This window comes from Uranotaenia lowii, chromosome 2 (genome assembly GCF_029784155.1).
Source record: "Uranotaenia lowii strain MFRU-FL chromosome 2, ASM2978415v1, whole genome shotgun sequence".
NCBI classification, from domain to species: Eukaryota; Metazoa; Arthropoda; class Insecta; order Diptera; family Culicidae; genus Uranotaenia; species Uranotaenia lowii.
In genome coordinates this window covers 372,509,874-372,528,807 of record NC_073692.1, presented here as the reverse complement: position 1 = coordinate 372,528,807, position 18,934 = coordinate 372,509,874, and the positions used below count along the sequence as shown (strand labels likewise).

At 38.2% G+C, this 18,934-nt stretch overlaps 2 protein-coding genes across 2 annotated transcripts; both read right to left on the bottom strand.

Annotated features, from left to right (window-relative positions):
* Nucleotides 1-10,984: 10,984 nt before the first annotated feature.
* LOC129743185 (uncharacterized) lies at nucleotides 10,985-12,784 on the bottom strand. The gene has a single exon (XM_055735158.1). The coding sequence runs from the start codon at nucleotides 12,782-12,784 to the stop codon at nucleotides 10,985-10,987; it is 1,800 nt and encodes a 599-aa protein (XP_055591133.1).
* A 4,704-nt stretch (nucleotides 12,785-17,488) lies between these two features.
* LOC129743184 (uncharacterized) lies at nucleotides 17,489-18,523 on the bottom strand. Its single transcript, XM_055735157.1, has one exon. It carries the CDS (start codon nucleotides 18,521-18,523, stop codon nucleotides 17,489-17,491), a length of 1,035 nt encoding a protein of 344 aa, XP_055591132.1.
* Between the last annotated feature and the right edge of the window lie 411 nt (nucleotides 18,524-18,934).

Here is an 18,934-nt window from a genome sequence, read left to right as displayed (position 1 = left end):
TCGTTAATTTCTCTCTGGAATAAGCTCTCCTGCAGTTTTGCATACGTATACGTATTGAATATGAATACATGTTTCGCTTAGGTTTCAGCATGAGAGAGAAAGAGAGCTCTCTTTGAATTCACATATCGGTTGCGTAACGATGTAACGTTTCGAGATCAGTTCGTTAGACAATTTTGGCAAGGTTGCACGCGCTCATTCGCGTGCTGTTTATTGAAGCGGTCCAATTAAGGTTTCGCAAATCAATATGGACGCCAAACTTCCAGGACCGGTTACGACAATTAGTACATTAAACTCAAGTGTATCGAAAAACTGCTGATGGCGTTCAGTTCAATCTGGTCGAATCCCGACCATTTTATTAACCATTTATGGTTACAAAATAACCATAACCGACCTTTTCCCGCGTTATGTTTTTTTATGACTTTTCCACGATAACCAATAAAATGACTTCTCCGGGAGAAGTTGAAATATGCTTATTTTTTAACCGAAGTAGATAACCCAAGAGAAGTCGAAAATTGGTTATTTTTTAACCGGAATTCAAAGAATAGTTTGGCACGATTTGTTCTATTTTTAAATTGGCGACGAAATTAAAAAAAATGAAGGTTTTTTTTTAAATATTGTCATTTATTTCGTATTTTTCATTCTAGATTCGTATTTCGGAGCGATAGGATTGTGTTTGTCTGATGCGTGGAAGTGATACGAAATCTGTAGTTTTTAACGGAAAAGGAAAGTGAAATTTACGAAGAAACGTGTTATGAAAATAAATTCACCACATATGAGTTCTCTTTTTTATGTCTTGGTAAGAAAAAAAATCAGTATTTAGCAGTGGAGTTTCGTCGATATCCCCATTTCCCGTGAGCTTATCGAACCGTGTTCAGGGGCTTCTTTTTACCGGAATTCCACACCGACAGAGAGTAACCGATTCCACAGTAAAGAAAGTGCTTATCGTCTGTTCGGAAGGGAATAAGCGGATCCTTGTAGCAGCGGTTTTATGTGCAGCTCAAAGCTAAAATTTTAATTTAATGATAATAACAAATTCGTGGCATACTGTAAATAAACTTACACAGAAAAAAATCTGAATCCTTAACAACACTGAAATCGAAAACCTTTATCATTACATGACGTGTAACGCGATTTATTAATGTAATTTTACAAATTCAAAAAAGTTGAATCCTTAACAGCACTGAATACGTATGACACAAATATTACTTGACACGGAACGCGATTATTTGATGTAAATTTTCATCACATATGATGTAAATAAAAAGAAGCATCACATACGACGGAATTTTCAGTGCGAATGAAATATTACACGTCTTCAATATTTTACATGTCTTTCAAATTTTACACGTCTGTTGAAGATTACAGACGTGTAATATTCAACTCGCACTGAAAATTCCATCATATGTGATGCTTCTTTTTCGTTACATCATATGTGAAGTAATTTTACAATTTTTTTTTTGGTCACACGAAATTCTCAACAACATTGAATTGGAAATTTCTCAAAATTACACGACATGAAATATTACAATACACTGAACGTGATAATGTCATGTAAAATTATAAACTGTGAAGAACAGGACCAGACAAATGTGACAAAAACTGTTAAGTCAAGTCGTGCGCCAAAGTATTTTCCCCGCGCGCGAGTAAGTTAATCGGTGTTGATGGTTCCCGGAGATATCCGAGAAGCAGGGATGCGGTTCTGAAAGCGGATCCACGGTATTCAACTTTGGATCCGGTACTTCGCGGAAAAAAATAAAATAAATAAAAAATAATGTGTGTTAAAAAAATTTTTGCCGCTTAATAAAATGAATCATATTAATTATAGATGAGTTTTATTTTTATTAAGAGACGTGAAAATTCCAGTATTGAATCATATTAACAATAAATAAAACAAAACAAATTCCAACTGGAAAGTTTTTCTTCCAACATTCAATGATTTTATAATTTACATTATTTTTATTTTACACGTTGCTAAATTTTACATCATTTTTTATTTTACACGTTGCAAAATTTTACTGGCGTGTAATTTCCAACTAGCACTGAATATTCCGTCATATCTGATGCTTCTTTTTATTTACATCATATGTGATGTAATTTTACAGATTTTTTTGGTAGTGTGTGGAAGCGGATCCACGGTGTTCAACATTGGATCCGGTACTTCGCGGAAAAAATAAAAGAAATAAAATATAATGTGTGTTAAAAAAAATTTTGCCGCTTAATAAAATGAATCATATTAATTATAGATGAGTTTTATTTTTATTAAGAGACGTGAAAATTCCAGTATTGAATCATATTAACAATAAATAAAACAAAACAAATTCCAATTGGAAAGTTTTTCTTCCAACATTCAGTGATTTTATAATTTACATCATTTTTTTTTTACACGTTGCTAAATTTTACATCATTTTTTATTTTACACGTTGTAAAATTTTACTGGCGTGTAATTTCCAACTAGCACTGAATATTCCGTCATATATGATGCTTCTTTTTATTTACATCATATGTGATGTAATTTTACAGATTTTTTTGGTAGTGTGTAATTCAAAAAGGAATTTAAATTTTGTTGCAATCTACTGCGTACCACCCGTAAATTTCGACCTTTGGCTGAAAGCAAAGTATCGTCAGCAAATAATCTTCTACCTTTTCCTTCTGGGACATCAGGAAGATCAGAAGTAAAAATATTGTATAAAATAGGCCCAAGTATACTGCCCTGAGGGACCCCAGCTCTAATGGGAGTCCTTTCAGAGCATGAATTTTGATAGCTTACTTGTAAGGCTAGTCAAATAATTTTGAATAATTTTAGTGAGATATACAGGAAAATCAAATCGAGCTAATTTAGCTACTAAACCTTCAGTGTTTCCATCGCTCGTGCCATTTTTCCCCTGAAGCACTCAACTAACACAATTTGAGCGCTCGCCCTGTGCTACCGGAGGCGATACCTACACGTTCATGCTAACCGCCCCTCTCAAGCAGGATTCGTTCTGAGTGACGGGATTCATTTGCTGCGGGGAATGTACATCCCTCAAGCATTCCTTGCTTCCTGATGGCTCAAGAGGCCGAACGACCGATACTCGCTTACATTATTGAAGATGAATACCTCGGCCTCAAGCCGGTATTTTTTGTTGAGGCGAGCATCTTCAAGCTCGGCGCAAAGGATGAGGCAACAACAAATTTTTAATGCTTCATGCCTTGAACTTAGCACGAGGCGCTGAAAGAAAAGCCATTTGGAAGGGACTATTTCAATGCGTGTTGAATAGTGGAATCCAAGGTGCTGTGTGTGGCACAGATGGACAATGACATGACAATGACATGACAATATGACATGACAATATGACATGACATGACAATATGACATGACAATATAACATCACAATACGACATGACAATATGACATGACAATATGACATGGCAATATGACATGACATGACATGACATGAGACATGACAATATGATATGACAATATGACATGACAATATGACACGACATGACAGTATGACATGACATGACATGACAATATGACATGACAAAATGACATGATAATATGACATGACAATATGACATGGCAATATGACATGACATGACATGACATGAGACATGACAATATGATATGACAATATGACATGACAATATGACACGACATGACAGTATGACATGACATGACATGACAATATGACATGACAAAATGACATGATAATATGACATGACAATATGACATGACAATATGACGTGAGCCATGACAATATGACATGACATGACAATATGACATGACATGACAATATGACATGACATGACAATATGACATGACATGACAATATGACATGACATGACAATATGACATGACATGACATGACAATATGACATGACAATATGATATGACAATATGACATGACAATATGACATGACAATATGACGTGAGACATGACAATATGACATGACATGACAATATGACATGACATGACAATATGACATGACATGACAGTATGACATGACATGACATGACAATATGACATGACAAAATGACATGATAATATGACATGACAATATGACATGACAATATGACATGACATGACAATATGACATGACATGACAATATGACATGACATGACAATATGACATGACATGACAATATGACATGACATGACAATATGACATGACATGACAATATGACATGACATGACAATATGACATGACATGACAATATGACATGACATGACAATATGACATGACATGACAATATGACATGACATGACAATATGACATGACATGACAATATGACGTGACAATATGACATGACAATATGACATGACATGACAATATGACATGACAATATGACATGACAATATGACATGACAATATGACATGACAATATGACATGACAATATGACATGACAATATGACATGACAATATGACATGACAGTATGACATGACAATATGACATGACAATATGACGTGAGACATGACAAGATGACATGACAATATGACATGACAAAATGACATGACAATAAAACATGACATGACAATATGACATGACAATATGACATGACAATATAACATGACATGACAATATAACATGACAAGACAATATGACATGACATGACAATATGACATGACATGACAATACGACATGACATGACAATATGACATGACATCACATGACAATATGACATTTCAAACAAATTTCTATAATTTATAAATTTGTTACTTATACTTACAAGTAACAAAAAAAAATTATATTTATCGTTTAGATTTGAACCTTTTTTTCCATAAAACATTTTCACCCGAATTTTGCTATCAACAAAAACATGTTTTGAATATTTTGGCTATACTTATCAAATAACATTAAATCAAATTACATATTAAAATTTACATACATTTCTAAAATGAAAAAAACGACAAAACAATTTATCAGTGTAGTGATTTCTTTTCAATTTTTTTATGTTCATTTTATAAATTTTTGAACCGACAAAAAATGTCAATTATATTCAATAGAAAAAAAATGACCGAATTGACTAAAAATTTAAAAAAAATGATAAAGTTTATGAAATTGACGATATTGGCAAAATTGAAAAAAATTAAATGCAATAACTTCACAAGCGAGGTGGTTAGACCAAGTGGAGCGTGATCTGGCGAACGTGGGGTGCCCGAGAAATTGGAGAACGGTTGCTATGAACCGAGTGAATTTTAGGAATTATGTTCGTCAAGTTATGTCGTGAGACGGAATACTATGTAAAAAAATAAATAACTTCACAAAAATTATGTGGTTGATCCAAGTTTTCACGCACAGGTTATAACTATATTTTGCCTTTCAATTAGAGAAAGTTTGAAGTTAATCGTGAACAAACTGCCTCGAACATCCAGAAAATAGTTCATAATGTGTTTAAATGGTTAAATGCTGTATTTAACCCATTTGTTTGTCTATGAAATTTAAATTAAAAATAAAAAGTTGATAGATCGCTGAAAGGAACACCTGTGTTTGAATTTCGTCTTGTTCGGATGCAAAATAACGAAATAATTAAAAAAAAAAGATTTAGAAGTCAACTATCCCATTTCCTGTAGCAACACAATTATTGAAAACATCGAAAAGTTTTTGATGAATGTCTAGAACTTTATTATTGTTTTGATAAATTTGTTATCTGAATCCTAAACTTTAAATAAAAATTCAACAAAAATAATGATGATCAATCATGGATAGAAATTCTCATTAAAATACTTTGGTTCTTTAAACTCATCAGAATGTAACAACTTTTAATTAGAAGAAAGGAGAAATAGAAATTAAGAACTGAAATACAACAAAAGAGTACCAAATTTCAGGATAAAATTTAGAAATTAATTAAAAAATCATAGCTCTGAACCAAAAAAAAAAAAATAATTAAAATTGAATATTGTAATAAATTATAGCTTTTAAATAACGATTTATGTTTTTGAATATCAATAAAAAAAATTGAAGCTATCAACTTTTTGGATACAAATACATACATAGAATACACATTTAAAATAGAAAAAGAATTATAATTTGCCAATATGCCATAAACTTAAAATAAGAAAAAAATAAAAAGGAAAAACAAAGATTTGAAGAATTGATTTGGTTAGAATCATAAATTTAGAACATAATTTATGATGGCTTATGTCGGGTCAGTTTAAACTCAAAATCTTTTCGAGAGTCTTTAATAATTGGCAGAACCTAATAACATAAGAACGTAAAATTTTAAACCACAACAAATTCGTGGAAAAGAAAATCAAAAAGTATAATCAATCAGATAAGAAGTTAAACATGTTTGTGTAAGATTGAAATACCAGCTGATAATTATTAGATCAAAGTCTGTTTTTGTGATTATTTTTTTGAATAATTCTAATTGATGATCAAAGACAATTCCGTTTCTATTCCTATTTTTTAATGATTTCAATTTTTGCCAGATTTGAATGATAACGAAACTTTTGTTTTTGTTTAATTGGTTAAAATTATTATCAGTAAAGTATATTTATCAAACATCATTCTCATGGACAGAAGTGAAAAAGTAATCATAATCATGTGCTTCAGTAGTATTCCGATTAATTTACAAGAATTTAAATTTCTAAAAATAAGTTCAGCCAAATGATTGTGAGATAAATGCAAAATAAAACACATGAAGTGCATATTTGAACAAACCATAAACATATCATTCATCCCCGATTTAGTATTAACTTGTATATTTTGAAAACTAAGATTCTATTGTAGAGAAAATTCGCGAAATAAATATAATTTGAGAATATTTTCATGGGCCGCAACCGGCCCGCGGGACGCATTTTGTTAATTTCTGGTTGATATATTATTAATGCAATCTGTTGAAAATATTTAAGGAACGCTCGACAGGCTGCGATTTGTTCTAAAAATTCCGGAAAAAAACTGCGATTTGCTCATCCCTGGTTTGAATAATTCCAATTGAAGAATGAATTTCAAATTTCGTTTGAAAATATGGAAATATGTTAAAATTCAAATAGTTTATCCAGTAATTTGAATGCCTCATGCCAACAGCTTGTGTTGAGGCGAGCATCTTCAAGCTCGGCGATAAGGTTGAAGCAACAACAACGACAACCAAACAAATCGCACAAGTCGTTTGAAGCAAAAGGAAGGCGCCCAACATACGGTGCAAAGAGGGAAAGAAAAAAGAACGAAAAAACGAGCTGCCTGCCTGTGGTAGCAGAGCAATAGCAGAATAATCCTTAAACATTCGATCCACGCGCTAACAAGGCAATTCGACATTATGTGTGTCTTTGAATTCGCTTGCCTCAAGCTTGGAGGTCGTGATGAGTGAGTGCCATTCGTTTCCTTTTTCGATTTTGATTGCTCGAATGCATATTACTTCATGAACACCCGCCAAGTTGAGTGAGTGTCCTTCGTGTTTTTGTTTATTTTCCCCTCTTCAAAGCATCCTTCGCTCGCGAGTGTAGCGTTGAACGAGGCATGGATCTTCAATTCATACTCGTTTTGTTTGAAACACTGTAAACCTTTGTGCCAAACACTGTCAAATGCTTTTTCAATATCTAGAAGAGCAACACCAGTTGAATAACCTTCAGATTTGCTAGCGTTAATCATATTAGTTACACTCAAAAGTTGATGTGTAGTAGAATGTCCATGACGAAAACCAAATTGTTCATCAGGGAAAATAGAGTTCTGATTAATGTGAATCATCATTCTATTCAAAATAACTCTCTCAAATAGTTTACTTAAAGAAGGAAGCAAACTAATTGGTCGATAACTTGAAGGCTCTGAAGCACTTTTTCCAGGTTTTGAAATTGGAGTTACTTTGGCATTTTTCCATTTATTGGGAAAATAAGCCAAGTGAAAATATTTATTGAAGATTTAAACTAAAAAATTTAAAGTGCTTTCAGGCAATTTTTAATAAGAATATAGAAAATACCATCTTCCCCCGGGGCTTTCATATTTTTAAATTTTTTGAAAATCAATTTAAGTTCATCAATATTTGTCTCACAAGAACTTTCAAACACAATTTGCTTAGAAAGAATATCATCAAATTCTAGGGAAATTTGAGCATCAATTGGACTAACAACGTTTAAATTAAAATCATGAGCAGACTCAAATTGTTGGGCTAATTTGTGAGCTTTTTCTGAATCAGTTAAAAGAAGTTTATCCCCATCTTTCAAAGTAGGAATTGGCTTCTGGGGCTTTTTTAGAATTTTAGTTAATTTCCAAAATGGCTTTGAGTAGGGTTTTATGTTCTCTACTGCTTTAGCAAAATTTTCATTCCGAATGAAATTTAAACGACGTTTGATCTCTTTTTGAAGGTCGCAATAAATTAATTTCAAATAAGGATCCCTAGTTCGTTGAAATTGGCGTCGACGAATGTTTTTCAGTCGTATCAAAAACTGAAGATCATCATCAATTAAAAGTTGATTAAATTTATGTTTAACTTTGGGTATTGAAGCGGCTCTAGCATTGACTATTGAAGTTGTCAAATTTTCTACAGCCAAATCAATATCTTCTATTGAATTCACTGGAATGTTTACATCTAAATTACGTTCAATAAAATTCATATATCGCTCCCAGTTAGCCTTTTGAAAATTAAAAGTTGATTTTAAAGGTTTTCAATGGGACTTTGGGATAAAGAAAATGTTACTGGAAGGTGGTCTGAATCGAGGTCCGCATGAGTAACTAATTGACTACAATGCTCGCCTAAATCCGTTAGAACCAAATCAATTGTGGAGGGATTTCTAATTGAAGAAAAACAAGTATGCCCATTAGGATATTCAACAGTATAATAACCTGCAGAGCAGTCATTAAACAAAATATTCCCATTAGAATTTGATGAAATATTATTCCAAGATCGGTGTTTTGCATTAAAGTCACCAATAATAAAAAATTTAGATTTATTTCTGGTGAGTTTTTGTAAATCTCCCTTCAAAAAATTTTTCTGTTCACCGCTACATTGAAAAGGCAAATATGCGGCAACAATTATAATTTTCCCCATAGAAGTTTCTAATTCAATTCCAATTGTTTCTAAGACTTTTGTATTGAAAGAAGGAAGAAGTCTAAATTTGAGACGACTATTGATGACAATAGCTACACCCCCACCTTGTCGATCAAGTCGATCATTTCGTAAAATTTTAAAGAAAGCATTGCTTTTCAAGTTATTGTCTGGCTTTAAAAAAGTTTCAGTGATGGCAGCAATATGTATGTTTTGAGTTTTCAAAAAATAAAAAGAATTCATCTTGGTTAGCCAGCAAAGATCTAGCATTCCAATTCATAATATTTAAACATCTATTTGGATTCATCAGGGAATCGTAAAGTCATAATAATTTTGTTAGCATAATTAAAAGAAGTTTGGAAAGCTTCAAACATTGAATTTGCTTTCAACATAAGTTGCATCATTTCCATTAAATTTTGATGCAAAAATTTTAATTTTTCCTCAGTAATCTCACCCAAATCAACAAAATTGTTAGAATCAGAAGAGGAAGGAGAAGAAAAAGTATTTGAATTTCGGGGATTTTCCCAAGCCTTCGCATGAACGTTGAGACTTGGTTTTTTTCCCATTTTTATTAGTTAAACCTGAAGAGGGCAACCCATTTTCAACCACCTCTGAGAACGATAAACAACGAGTCTGTGGCGCAGAATCAGCCCAGGTAACATTAAAATCACTTCGGGTATCACCCAGCCGTGATTCCAATGTAGGCCGAGGCTGACTGCGAACAGGCAGGTTATTTGCCGGTCTGACGTGTGTAGACGAAAAAGAGGAAGGAGGAGAAGAAACTTTTCTGGAAACTTTGGGGTTTTTCCTAGAAGCAACAATTTTTGCCCTAACGGGACAATCTAGAGAATTCGAGGAATGATTACCTGCGCAATTCGCACACTTAAAAAATTCTGTTTTTGGCTTATCACCACCAAAAAGGCATTTAGATTTTTCATGATCGAATGAGCCGCAAAACATGCATCTGGCATTCATTCTACAATTTTTAGTGCCATGACAAAAAGCTTGACAACGACGACATTGCGTAATATTTTGTAAAAAATTGGTATGGGATTTACGAAAAGGTTCAAATTTTACTCGACAATGAAACATAAGACGAGCCTTTTCCAAAATTTTCAAATTATTAACCTGATCCTTTTTAAAATGGATCAAATAAAGTTCAGGAGCAAAACCAACACTACTGGTATTATTCGTGTTGGTTCTTTTCCTCATTTGAATTACTTGAATTGGAGAAAAACCTAACAAAGAATTTAATTCATTTGTGATCTCATCCGGTGTCTGATCGCCGGTGAGACCACGAAGTACAACTTTAAAAGGACGATCACCTCTAGTGTCGTACGTAAAAAATTGGTGTTTTTTATTATTCAAATAATTTAAATTTTTTTGAAAATCATTAAAAGATTCCGCCAATATACGAGCAGTTCCCCTTCGACCGATCTGAAAAGAAATCTTCACATCCTTGACGGAAGTGACGATTTCTTTCCGAAAGGCATTGAAGTCAGGAATCGTGACCGTTATTGGTGGAATCTTTTCGTTTTTAAGAGTATAAGAAGAAGAAGAAGGTTTCTTAGTACTCTTATCAGAATTAAATATGAATATTTCCTCATCACCGATGTTATGAAGGACATCGAATGAATTGGAAATTCCAACTTTTTTGGCAGATGGCCCTGGATTAGGTTCAGCAATCCGTTTTCTTCCGGCCCTTGAGCCGGCCGAAGACTTCCCCATGCTGGAAAGAAAAGAGAAAATATGAATAAAAGAAAATGAAAATAATTTTAGCACTGAAAAGTGCTGATTGAAATACAGGTAAGGAAAAAATAAATAATGTAAAATGTTCCTGCAGGTACACAGCAACGATACGATGCTCCGGCGTACGTGTTGACGTTGTTGTTGTTGTTTTCTTTTTTTCCGGGATTTTCATCCTCGCGGATGATTCATCCCTTTTCCTTCTGTGGCTTGTGAAGTTTTGTTTTGTTTTGTTCTTGTATATTTTGTTGTTGTTTTTCCTTCTCTTGACAATTCAAATTTCAGCAATAAGTTTGGTTGTTCGAAGAAACGAGAAAACTTTTTCCTCTTCGTCCGGATCGTTCGACAAGGCTTCTCTGAGGCTAGTTGCCAATCCGCTGTCCGTTCGCGCTTCCTGGTATACTGGGCATTGGATGATTATGTGTTTTACGGAATTCGGTACGTTGCATGCTTGACAGTAGGGAGGGTCACCTTTGTCCATTAAGAATCCATGGGTCAGTCTAGTGTGCCCGATGCGCAACCGAGTAAGGATTCTCCGTTCGAGGAAGGATTTCCGGTCTGTCCAAACTGAAGTGCAGTTTTTAACTTCTCTTAACTTGGCATCCGTACAGGCGTTCCATTGATGGCTCCAGGATATAGAAAGGTGTTTCTTCAGCCAGCCAGTGGCGTCTGTGCATGGAATGGGAATGTTCAACTGTTCCGTTTGATTGCCTTCGTTGGCCAGGCGGTCTGCTGCTTCGTTGCCTGGGATGTTGGTGTGACCAGGTATCCAGCATAGGATGATGCTTTTTTGAATAGCGAGGTCGGATAACGTGTTGATCCAAGAGTGTTTGGTGTTTCCAGAGAGGACAGCTCTAAGAACGCTTGCGGAGTCGGAAAAGATAACAGATCCTGATGGCGGGCAAAGCTCTTCGGCAGCTCTCAGGATAGCGTAAGCTTCAGAGCTGAATACGGAACATATGGATGGTAGGGCAAGTGCAGCGGTTTCGTTATCGCTGAATATACCACATCCGACTCGACCATCAATCGATTTAGATCCGTCGGTGTAGAGTTTTGCTAGGTTCTTGTATTTAGACTCAACATGCTGGTAAAATAGTGGTAGCGCAACTGCTGGGTTTGTTCCGGCACGCATTTTGTTAAGCAAACTCATATCCACTTGCGGGATTGCTTTATTAAATTTGCGAAGTCTAGGTTCGGGACGAGGTGCAATGTCAGGGAGAGATGCTCCATATTTATTTAGGTAACTTTCGGCACGTCTTACCATTGGGACGTTGGGATCACGCTCGTACGACAGCCATCGAATAGCTTTTGATATCAGATTTTTGGATAGGACATATTCAAAAGGTTCTTGGCCGCATTCCGCCATGAGGGAAACTATTGGGCTGCTTCGAAAAGCTCCACTTATGATGCGAACAGCTTGGTTGTAGATTGGTTCCAAGCGTGTGTGGGTGTGGTCGCCTCCGCGGCTGTATAATCCGAAGCCGTGGAGCATGGTGGGCAAAAGCCATCCATTTAGAAATCTGAACAAAGACTCACGGGAACCTGCTCCCCAGGCACTGCATATTTTCTTGAGGATATTTAGTTTTGGTGTTGAAGATTTGCGAACCTGATTGGCGTGGGCTATAAATTTAAGTTTATCGTCAAGCCAGACACCCAAGATACGGGCGGTGTGGGCAGCAGGGATGACTTTGTTGTCCAGTATAAGTGGAGGGAGTCGGTTAAGTCTTTTTTTTCTGTTGCTCAAATGGATCAGATGAGATTTCTCCGGAGCAAATGTGAGGCCCATGTTTGGAGCCCATTCAGCTATTTTGTCGAGTGCCAGTTGTAATTTCTTTCGAGATAGTTTAGAGAAAGGGGACCTCGACATAAGAGTGATGTCATCCGCATATGCCAGGACTTTGACATTCTCTGGGACCTTTTCGAATAAAGATTGCATCGCTACTAGGAAAAGGGTTGGGGCCAAAACAGATCCTTGAGGAACACCATTCGCTATCTGACGAGAGGAGGACAGTTTTCCGTCGATGAATGTTTTCGCTTCACGGTCTGTTAGGAAGCTTTGAACGAAATGTCCCATTCTTCCTAGAATACCCCAGTTCTTTAGCGTAGACAGTATTTGGTGTCGGTGTACTCTGTCGAAGGCTTTGGAGAGATCCAAGCACAAGCATTCGATGTGGTGTCCGCTTTCAAGAGCATCGGAGAGGATGTTTTCAAGAGTGGTAAGGTGGTCATCCGTGGAACATCCAGGGCGAAAACCAAATTGTCGGGAGTCTAAACGGTTGTTTACTTCAAGAACGGATACCAGGCATTTCTTGACCATGCGCTCAAGTATTTTCCCCGAACAGTCCAAAAGTGTTATTGGGCGGTAACTGTTAATGAGATGCAGGTCTTGCCTGGGCTTGGGGATGGGGATTATTAATCCCTCTTTCCACTGCGCTGGGATAGCTCCGTTCTGCCAGATTTCATTGATTATTTTAAGAAAAAAGATTTTTCCAATGGGTGGGAGGTTTTTCAAAAGGGGGTACCCGATTTCATCTTGTCCAGCCGAGCGCCCTTTTACTTTACGGAGAGCGTTTTCTAGGTCTTGAAGAGTAAAATCGGAATTGTAATCGAATATTAAATCTGTTCTGAAATCGATAGGGTCATGGTAATTGGAATCAAGGTTTGAAGATGCAACAGAAGCGAAATGTTCGCAAAATGATTCGGCCAGTAAAGTGGGATCGTTAGAATATTGATGTCCAAGTAGGAGATGAAAACGGCTGGTGCGGTTCGAGCCACCTAGTCGTTTGATCTTTTCCCAGAGTTTGGCAGATGGGGTTTCAGGATTTATTTCTTCGACAAAATCTCTCCAGCTGTTACTTTTGGCAGATTTGATGGTAGTTCGGGCGGCAGAGCGTGCAGCCTTGAAATCTTTAAGAGCAAGGTCTTTTCTGGGATCATCACTAGGAAGGCGTCGTAGTGCGCGAAGTTTTCTTCTCCGAAGTTTGATGGCGGCCCTGACTTCTGGACCCCACCAAGGGACGGATTGTTTTCCAGGTAATCCACTAGTTCGGGGTATGAATTGTTTGGCTGTTTCGAAAAGTAGATTGGTAAAGGATTCGGCGGTGTGCGGAGGATCTCCATCTAGAGCATGTTCAATTCCAAGTTGGTACCCTATCCAGTCAGCGTGTTCGTATTTCCACCGTGGTCGGGTGGCAACTTGAGAAGAGGAGTGTTCTATTGACAATATTATTGGGATGTGGTCACTACCGTGTGTGTCTTCTAGAGTCCTCCAACTGAATTTTGAGGTAAGGTTCCAAGTTACTAGACTCAGGTCCAGGGCCGAAGTGTTTCCGGATATAGGGTCAATTCGTGTAGGCTGAGAATTGTTGAGTATGTTGATATTGTTAGCGGAGCAAAAATTTTCTAAAAAGTGCCCTTTTCTGTCTGTCCGAGAACTACCCCAGTTAGAAGAATGTGCATTTAAATCCCCTAAGATCAAAACTGGCTGAGGAAGTTGTTCGTACAGCTCTTCGAATTCTCGTGAATAGTCGTCAAGCGATTTAATGGGTGTTATGTAGAGTGAAACGATAGTGATTTTCATGGGGGATTCTAGGCGAATACAGACAACGTTGAGTGATGAGTTGATTTGAATAGTTTTGTAGGGGTATCCATCTTTTATTGCAAGGCCTGATCCTTGCCCATGGTTTGTGCTCAGATGGAGTGTGTATCCTTTGAGATTTTTGAGTGTGATTTTGAGAGATTTTTCTTTGGTGGGTTAGAGTTTCTTGCAGGGCGAGAACCACGGGGGAATGTTGTTTGATCAGTATTTGTATCTCGGATGTTCTAGCTCTTAAGCCTCGTAAATTCCACTGGAGAGCGAGGGTAAGTTTTCTTTTTTGGGTTGGAGTTCTTATGTTGGAAGTAGATGGATTTTGTGGACCGTTTAGGGCAGAATGGTGGATGAGATTACTGGGTTCGCTGTTTGTTGGGAAGATTGCTTGTTGGGAGAACGGGGTGATATTTGGGTCCACGTTGTGGTTGTTAAGTTTCATTTTTGTTGTTGGTTCTGTTTGGACTTACCGATCTGTTGGGGTAAAGGGGGACCATTGCTGAGTGTTTTTGATGAACCCGGTTGGGTTTTTGGTTCCAGGCATTGTTTTTTGGGTGTTGTTGCTTGTTGGGTTGATTTGTCATCTTTTGACTTTCGGGTACGTCGGTTTCTTTTTGAAGTGGTGCTGTTATGGCTTTTATCGGTAACTACAGTAGTGTCAGAATTGTCCGTTTCGGTCTCCGTGCTTGATTCAGTTCCGGGGCTTCGTTGTAGCAGTTCCAGTTGGGCGATAAGCTGAGTTATTTCTTCCTCAAGTTGGCGGATGCGTAGGTCCTTCGAGTCTTCGTTCATTGGCGGGATGGCGAGGCGCTGTTGGATTTTATTTCTGTTTTGAGCAGCGGCTTGGCGGCTTCGGAACTCTTTTGTTGCAGCTGCTTGAGAAATTCCCAAGTCCACACGAATTTTCACAATATCCTGCTCCTCCTTCTGAACAGGACAAAGGCGGTTCATGGCGGAGTGTGCTCCGTCGCAATTTAGGCAGTGTGGGTCTTTGGAACAATCTGTGTGTGCTGGGGATTCACCACAATTCAGGCAAACTGCAGTCTGATTGCATCGAAGTTTTGTATGACCATACTTTCCACATTTGAGGCACATTAATGGTCTTGGATAATATGGTCTGGTTGGTGTGCGAATGTAGCCAAAGTAGATATATTCTGGGGCTACAGTACCACTTATGGTAAGAACCATTGAGTTGGTGGGGGTTTCTTTGCCGTCGACTTTTCTGATGAACCGATAAACCCTGGTTACTCCTTGGTCAGACAGGTTTTCTTGGATTTCCTTGTCGGACAGACCGGCAACCTCTCGGCAGGAGACAACTCGTTGACAAGTATTGAGTGTAGGATGGGAAACAATAGTAATCTTAGTTCCATCTATTAGCTCAGACAATTTCTTAAGTTTATTAGCTTGTTCAGGGCTTCTTAATTTGAGAAGATAAGCTTCGCCGTCGTTGATTGGGTTGGCACCATCAATCCGTCCCACGGCGCGATCGATCGACTTCGACACAATGAATGGGTTTGTCGGAAGTTTGCTATTTTCGGCAGCTTTCAATAACAGGAATTGCATGTCACCATGCATTCCCTTGGGATCCATCCAGGGTGGAAGGGTGCGTCTGTTGTTTGATTTTGATGTGTGGGCTTGTTCCGCCCACGGTGGATTGGAATCCACCATCGTGGTGGAGAAATCACTCGCAACTCGGATTCAAAATTTCAAGTCGTCGAAAAAAGGAAACAAAAACTCTTTTAAAAAGGTCGTCCGTGATTGTGAAACTGTCCCAAACTAAAGCTTCACACGCGAATAGAGAGAAAAGAAACACGTCTATACGGTAACACGGTCGCAAAAGAACTGGTACGTGTTGACGGCTCAACGGTACAGATGGAAGTGATTACGGATCGATTAGTGGTGATGTACGAACCACTTCGCTCGTAGCCTATTGCTACCTAAATCTGTTGCAAAAAGGTCGAATTTTATAGATACAAATAATAATACTAATTTAATATGTTCATTGACACGTGCGGCGAGATGAAACGCTAGGTAGAAGAATTTGTAAAGGCATGAAGAATAGGCGGATAGGCAAGCATCAGATGAGCTTCGTAGGATAAAGTTTGGATAGGTGTTGAAACTGTAAGTCTAGGGCATTTTTTATTGGAAAGCATGAAAGTGTGGTGGTACGCCTTTGCCGTACAACAGACTACTCTGTATAGGAAGCGTGATCGACTTTTGATCAACACAACACCGAAAGCACATTTTTTTTTTGTTTCGATTATAGAGTTGTTTTTGACATTTCTTACGCACACTTGCTGAGCGTGTGCAGATGAGACGGGACAATTAACCTCAAAAACTCTCGGTACAAAAAACGGGCAGCCGGTCGACACACATGGTCGTTTTTGAGGTTAATTGTCCCAAAACTGAAAAGTGTTGGTGAAACAACCAGCAAAAAATCACGAACACTACCAGCGGCAAATAGGACTATAGTCGTTTTACCATCTTTATGGCATTCGCGACTTTATCAACGTAACAGTTGGCGGATCGTTATTGAGAAACTATCCGGTACAACTGTGTTCGATGTTTACTCTTGGGCTCGAACTCGCGGACATCGGCTCAGGAGACAACAGACTTGCCAACTGAGCTATATCACAAGCCCAAAAACCGAAACCACATGTAAGTCGGTGTGGTGCTACGTTTTTGCCTGACTGTGTATTGACAGTACACAATCCAACTGGCCTGCTGTGTTTAGGAATGTGTTGATCAAAAGTCGATCACGCTTCCTATACAGAGTAGTCTGTTGTACGGCAAAGGCGTACCACCACACTTTCATGCTTTCCAATAAAAAATGCCCTAGACTTACAGTTTCAACACCTATCCAAACTTTATCCTACGAAGCTCATCTGATGCTTGCCTATCCGCCTATTCTTCATGCCTTTACAAATTCTTCTACCTAGCGTTTCATCTCGCCGCACGTGTCAATGAACATATTAAATTAATAAATTTATCGGCGATTAAAACTTATCATCAACAAATAATAATACTTTAAGTAAGCCTGTACTTACAATTTTAGGATCAAATGATCAAATTATTAAACACGTTTTCACTAGTTAGAATAACCGTTCTTCTTTTTAGGTGCAAAACTATCTTAGTCCACTCGCCACTCTCGCAAGACCATAATCTCCCTATCTGTCATCTAATTTTGTTTCACTTCGTTTTCCTGCGTTCGGCGCCCCCAGTGGTGGCAGAACATCCTCCACCCCGTGAAGCAGGTTCGGTTCCACCAGGACTTGGACCAGGTTCACTGCTTCCTATCTCCATCCGTGCTAACGTCGCTACTGCTCGCCTTAAGGGTCCAGACGAAGTCTCGACTATCACTCGCCGAACCCTTCCATCTTTGTTGGGCAGTAGCTTCGATATCCGTCCTCTAACCCAGCTCCTTCGGTTGCCTTCCGCTATGTATACGAGCTCACCTTCCTTCACCGGGTTCATCTCCTCGATCCACTTCGGTCGTTTGTTCAGCGACGGGAAATATTCCATGATCCAGCGACTCCATACTGTCCCAGCTAGATACTGAGATCTTAGATAACTGCTCTGTAACGTTTTGTTCAGCTCGATCGGTTTCCGTATCGGATCAGTGCCAGCATCCCGAGTTGAGAACCCCAGAATAAAATGATTTGGAGTAAGGGCCTGGTTCTCCGACGTTCCTTGCGGCATATATGTAAGTGGTCGAGCGTTGATCAATGATTCGGTCTCAGCCAATACTGTCAGCAAGATTTCGTCGTTCACCTTTCTTCCGTCATCCAACGCTTCCATCGACACTTTGATACTACGCACCATCCGTTCCCGCACTCCGCCCATGTGTGGAGCTATGGGTGGATTAAACAACCAGTTGGTGCGGGCATTGGTGAAAGTATCGGCACATTCTAGATGAATATCTCTAAGTTGTTTCTGCAGCTCACGACTGGCGCCCACGAAATTGGTGCCGTTGTCGGAGAAAATTTCACTTGGGGGACCTCGCTTCTGAACGAATCTTCTTATAGCCATTATGCACGAATCTTTGGACAAACTGTGTGCCACTTCGATGTGCACCGCTCGGACTACCAGGCAAGTAAAAACAGCAACATACCTTTTCTCTCGTCGTCTACCAACGGTGACTTCTACTGGTCCCAAGTAATCCAGACCTGTGTACTGAAAGGGCCTGACGTAGGGAGTAAGACGTTGTTCTGGTAGGGGTACCATACGGGGTACTTGGGGTACACACTTCCGAATCTTACAGCGTTGCAAGTTTTTTGCTACTTTGAGTATTTCAGGACGTAATTTTGATATTTCGAATCTAAGGCGAAGCTCGTTGAAAATAGTTTCCCTGTTACCATGACCGAAAGTTCGATGATAATGGTCAATGAGAAGTTTTGTAATAGTATGATCGTTGAGCAATATTACCGGAAACCTTGCATCAAAGGTTGCAAACTGAGCGTTAGCTGTACGCCCCCGAATTTTTGAACAAAATACTCGATTTTTCTATTTTAAATTTTTCGATCAACGGTTTACTACGGTTATTCAAGAGAATCTTCACTTCATCTGGGAAACTGTCATTTTGAGCAATTCGCCACAGCGTGATTTCAGCATCACGATACTCGGACTGACGAAGGG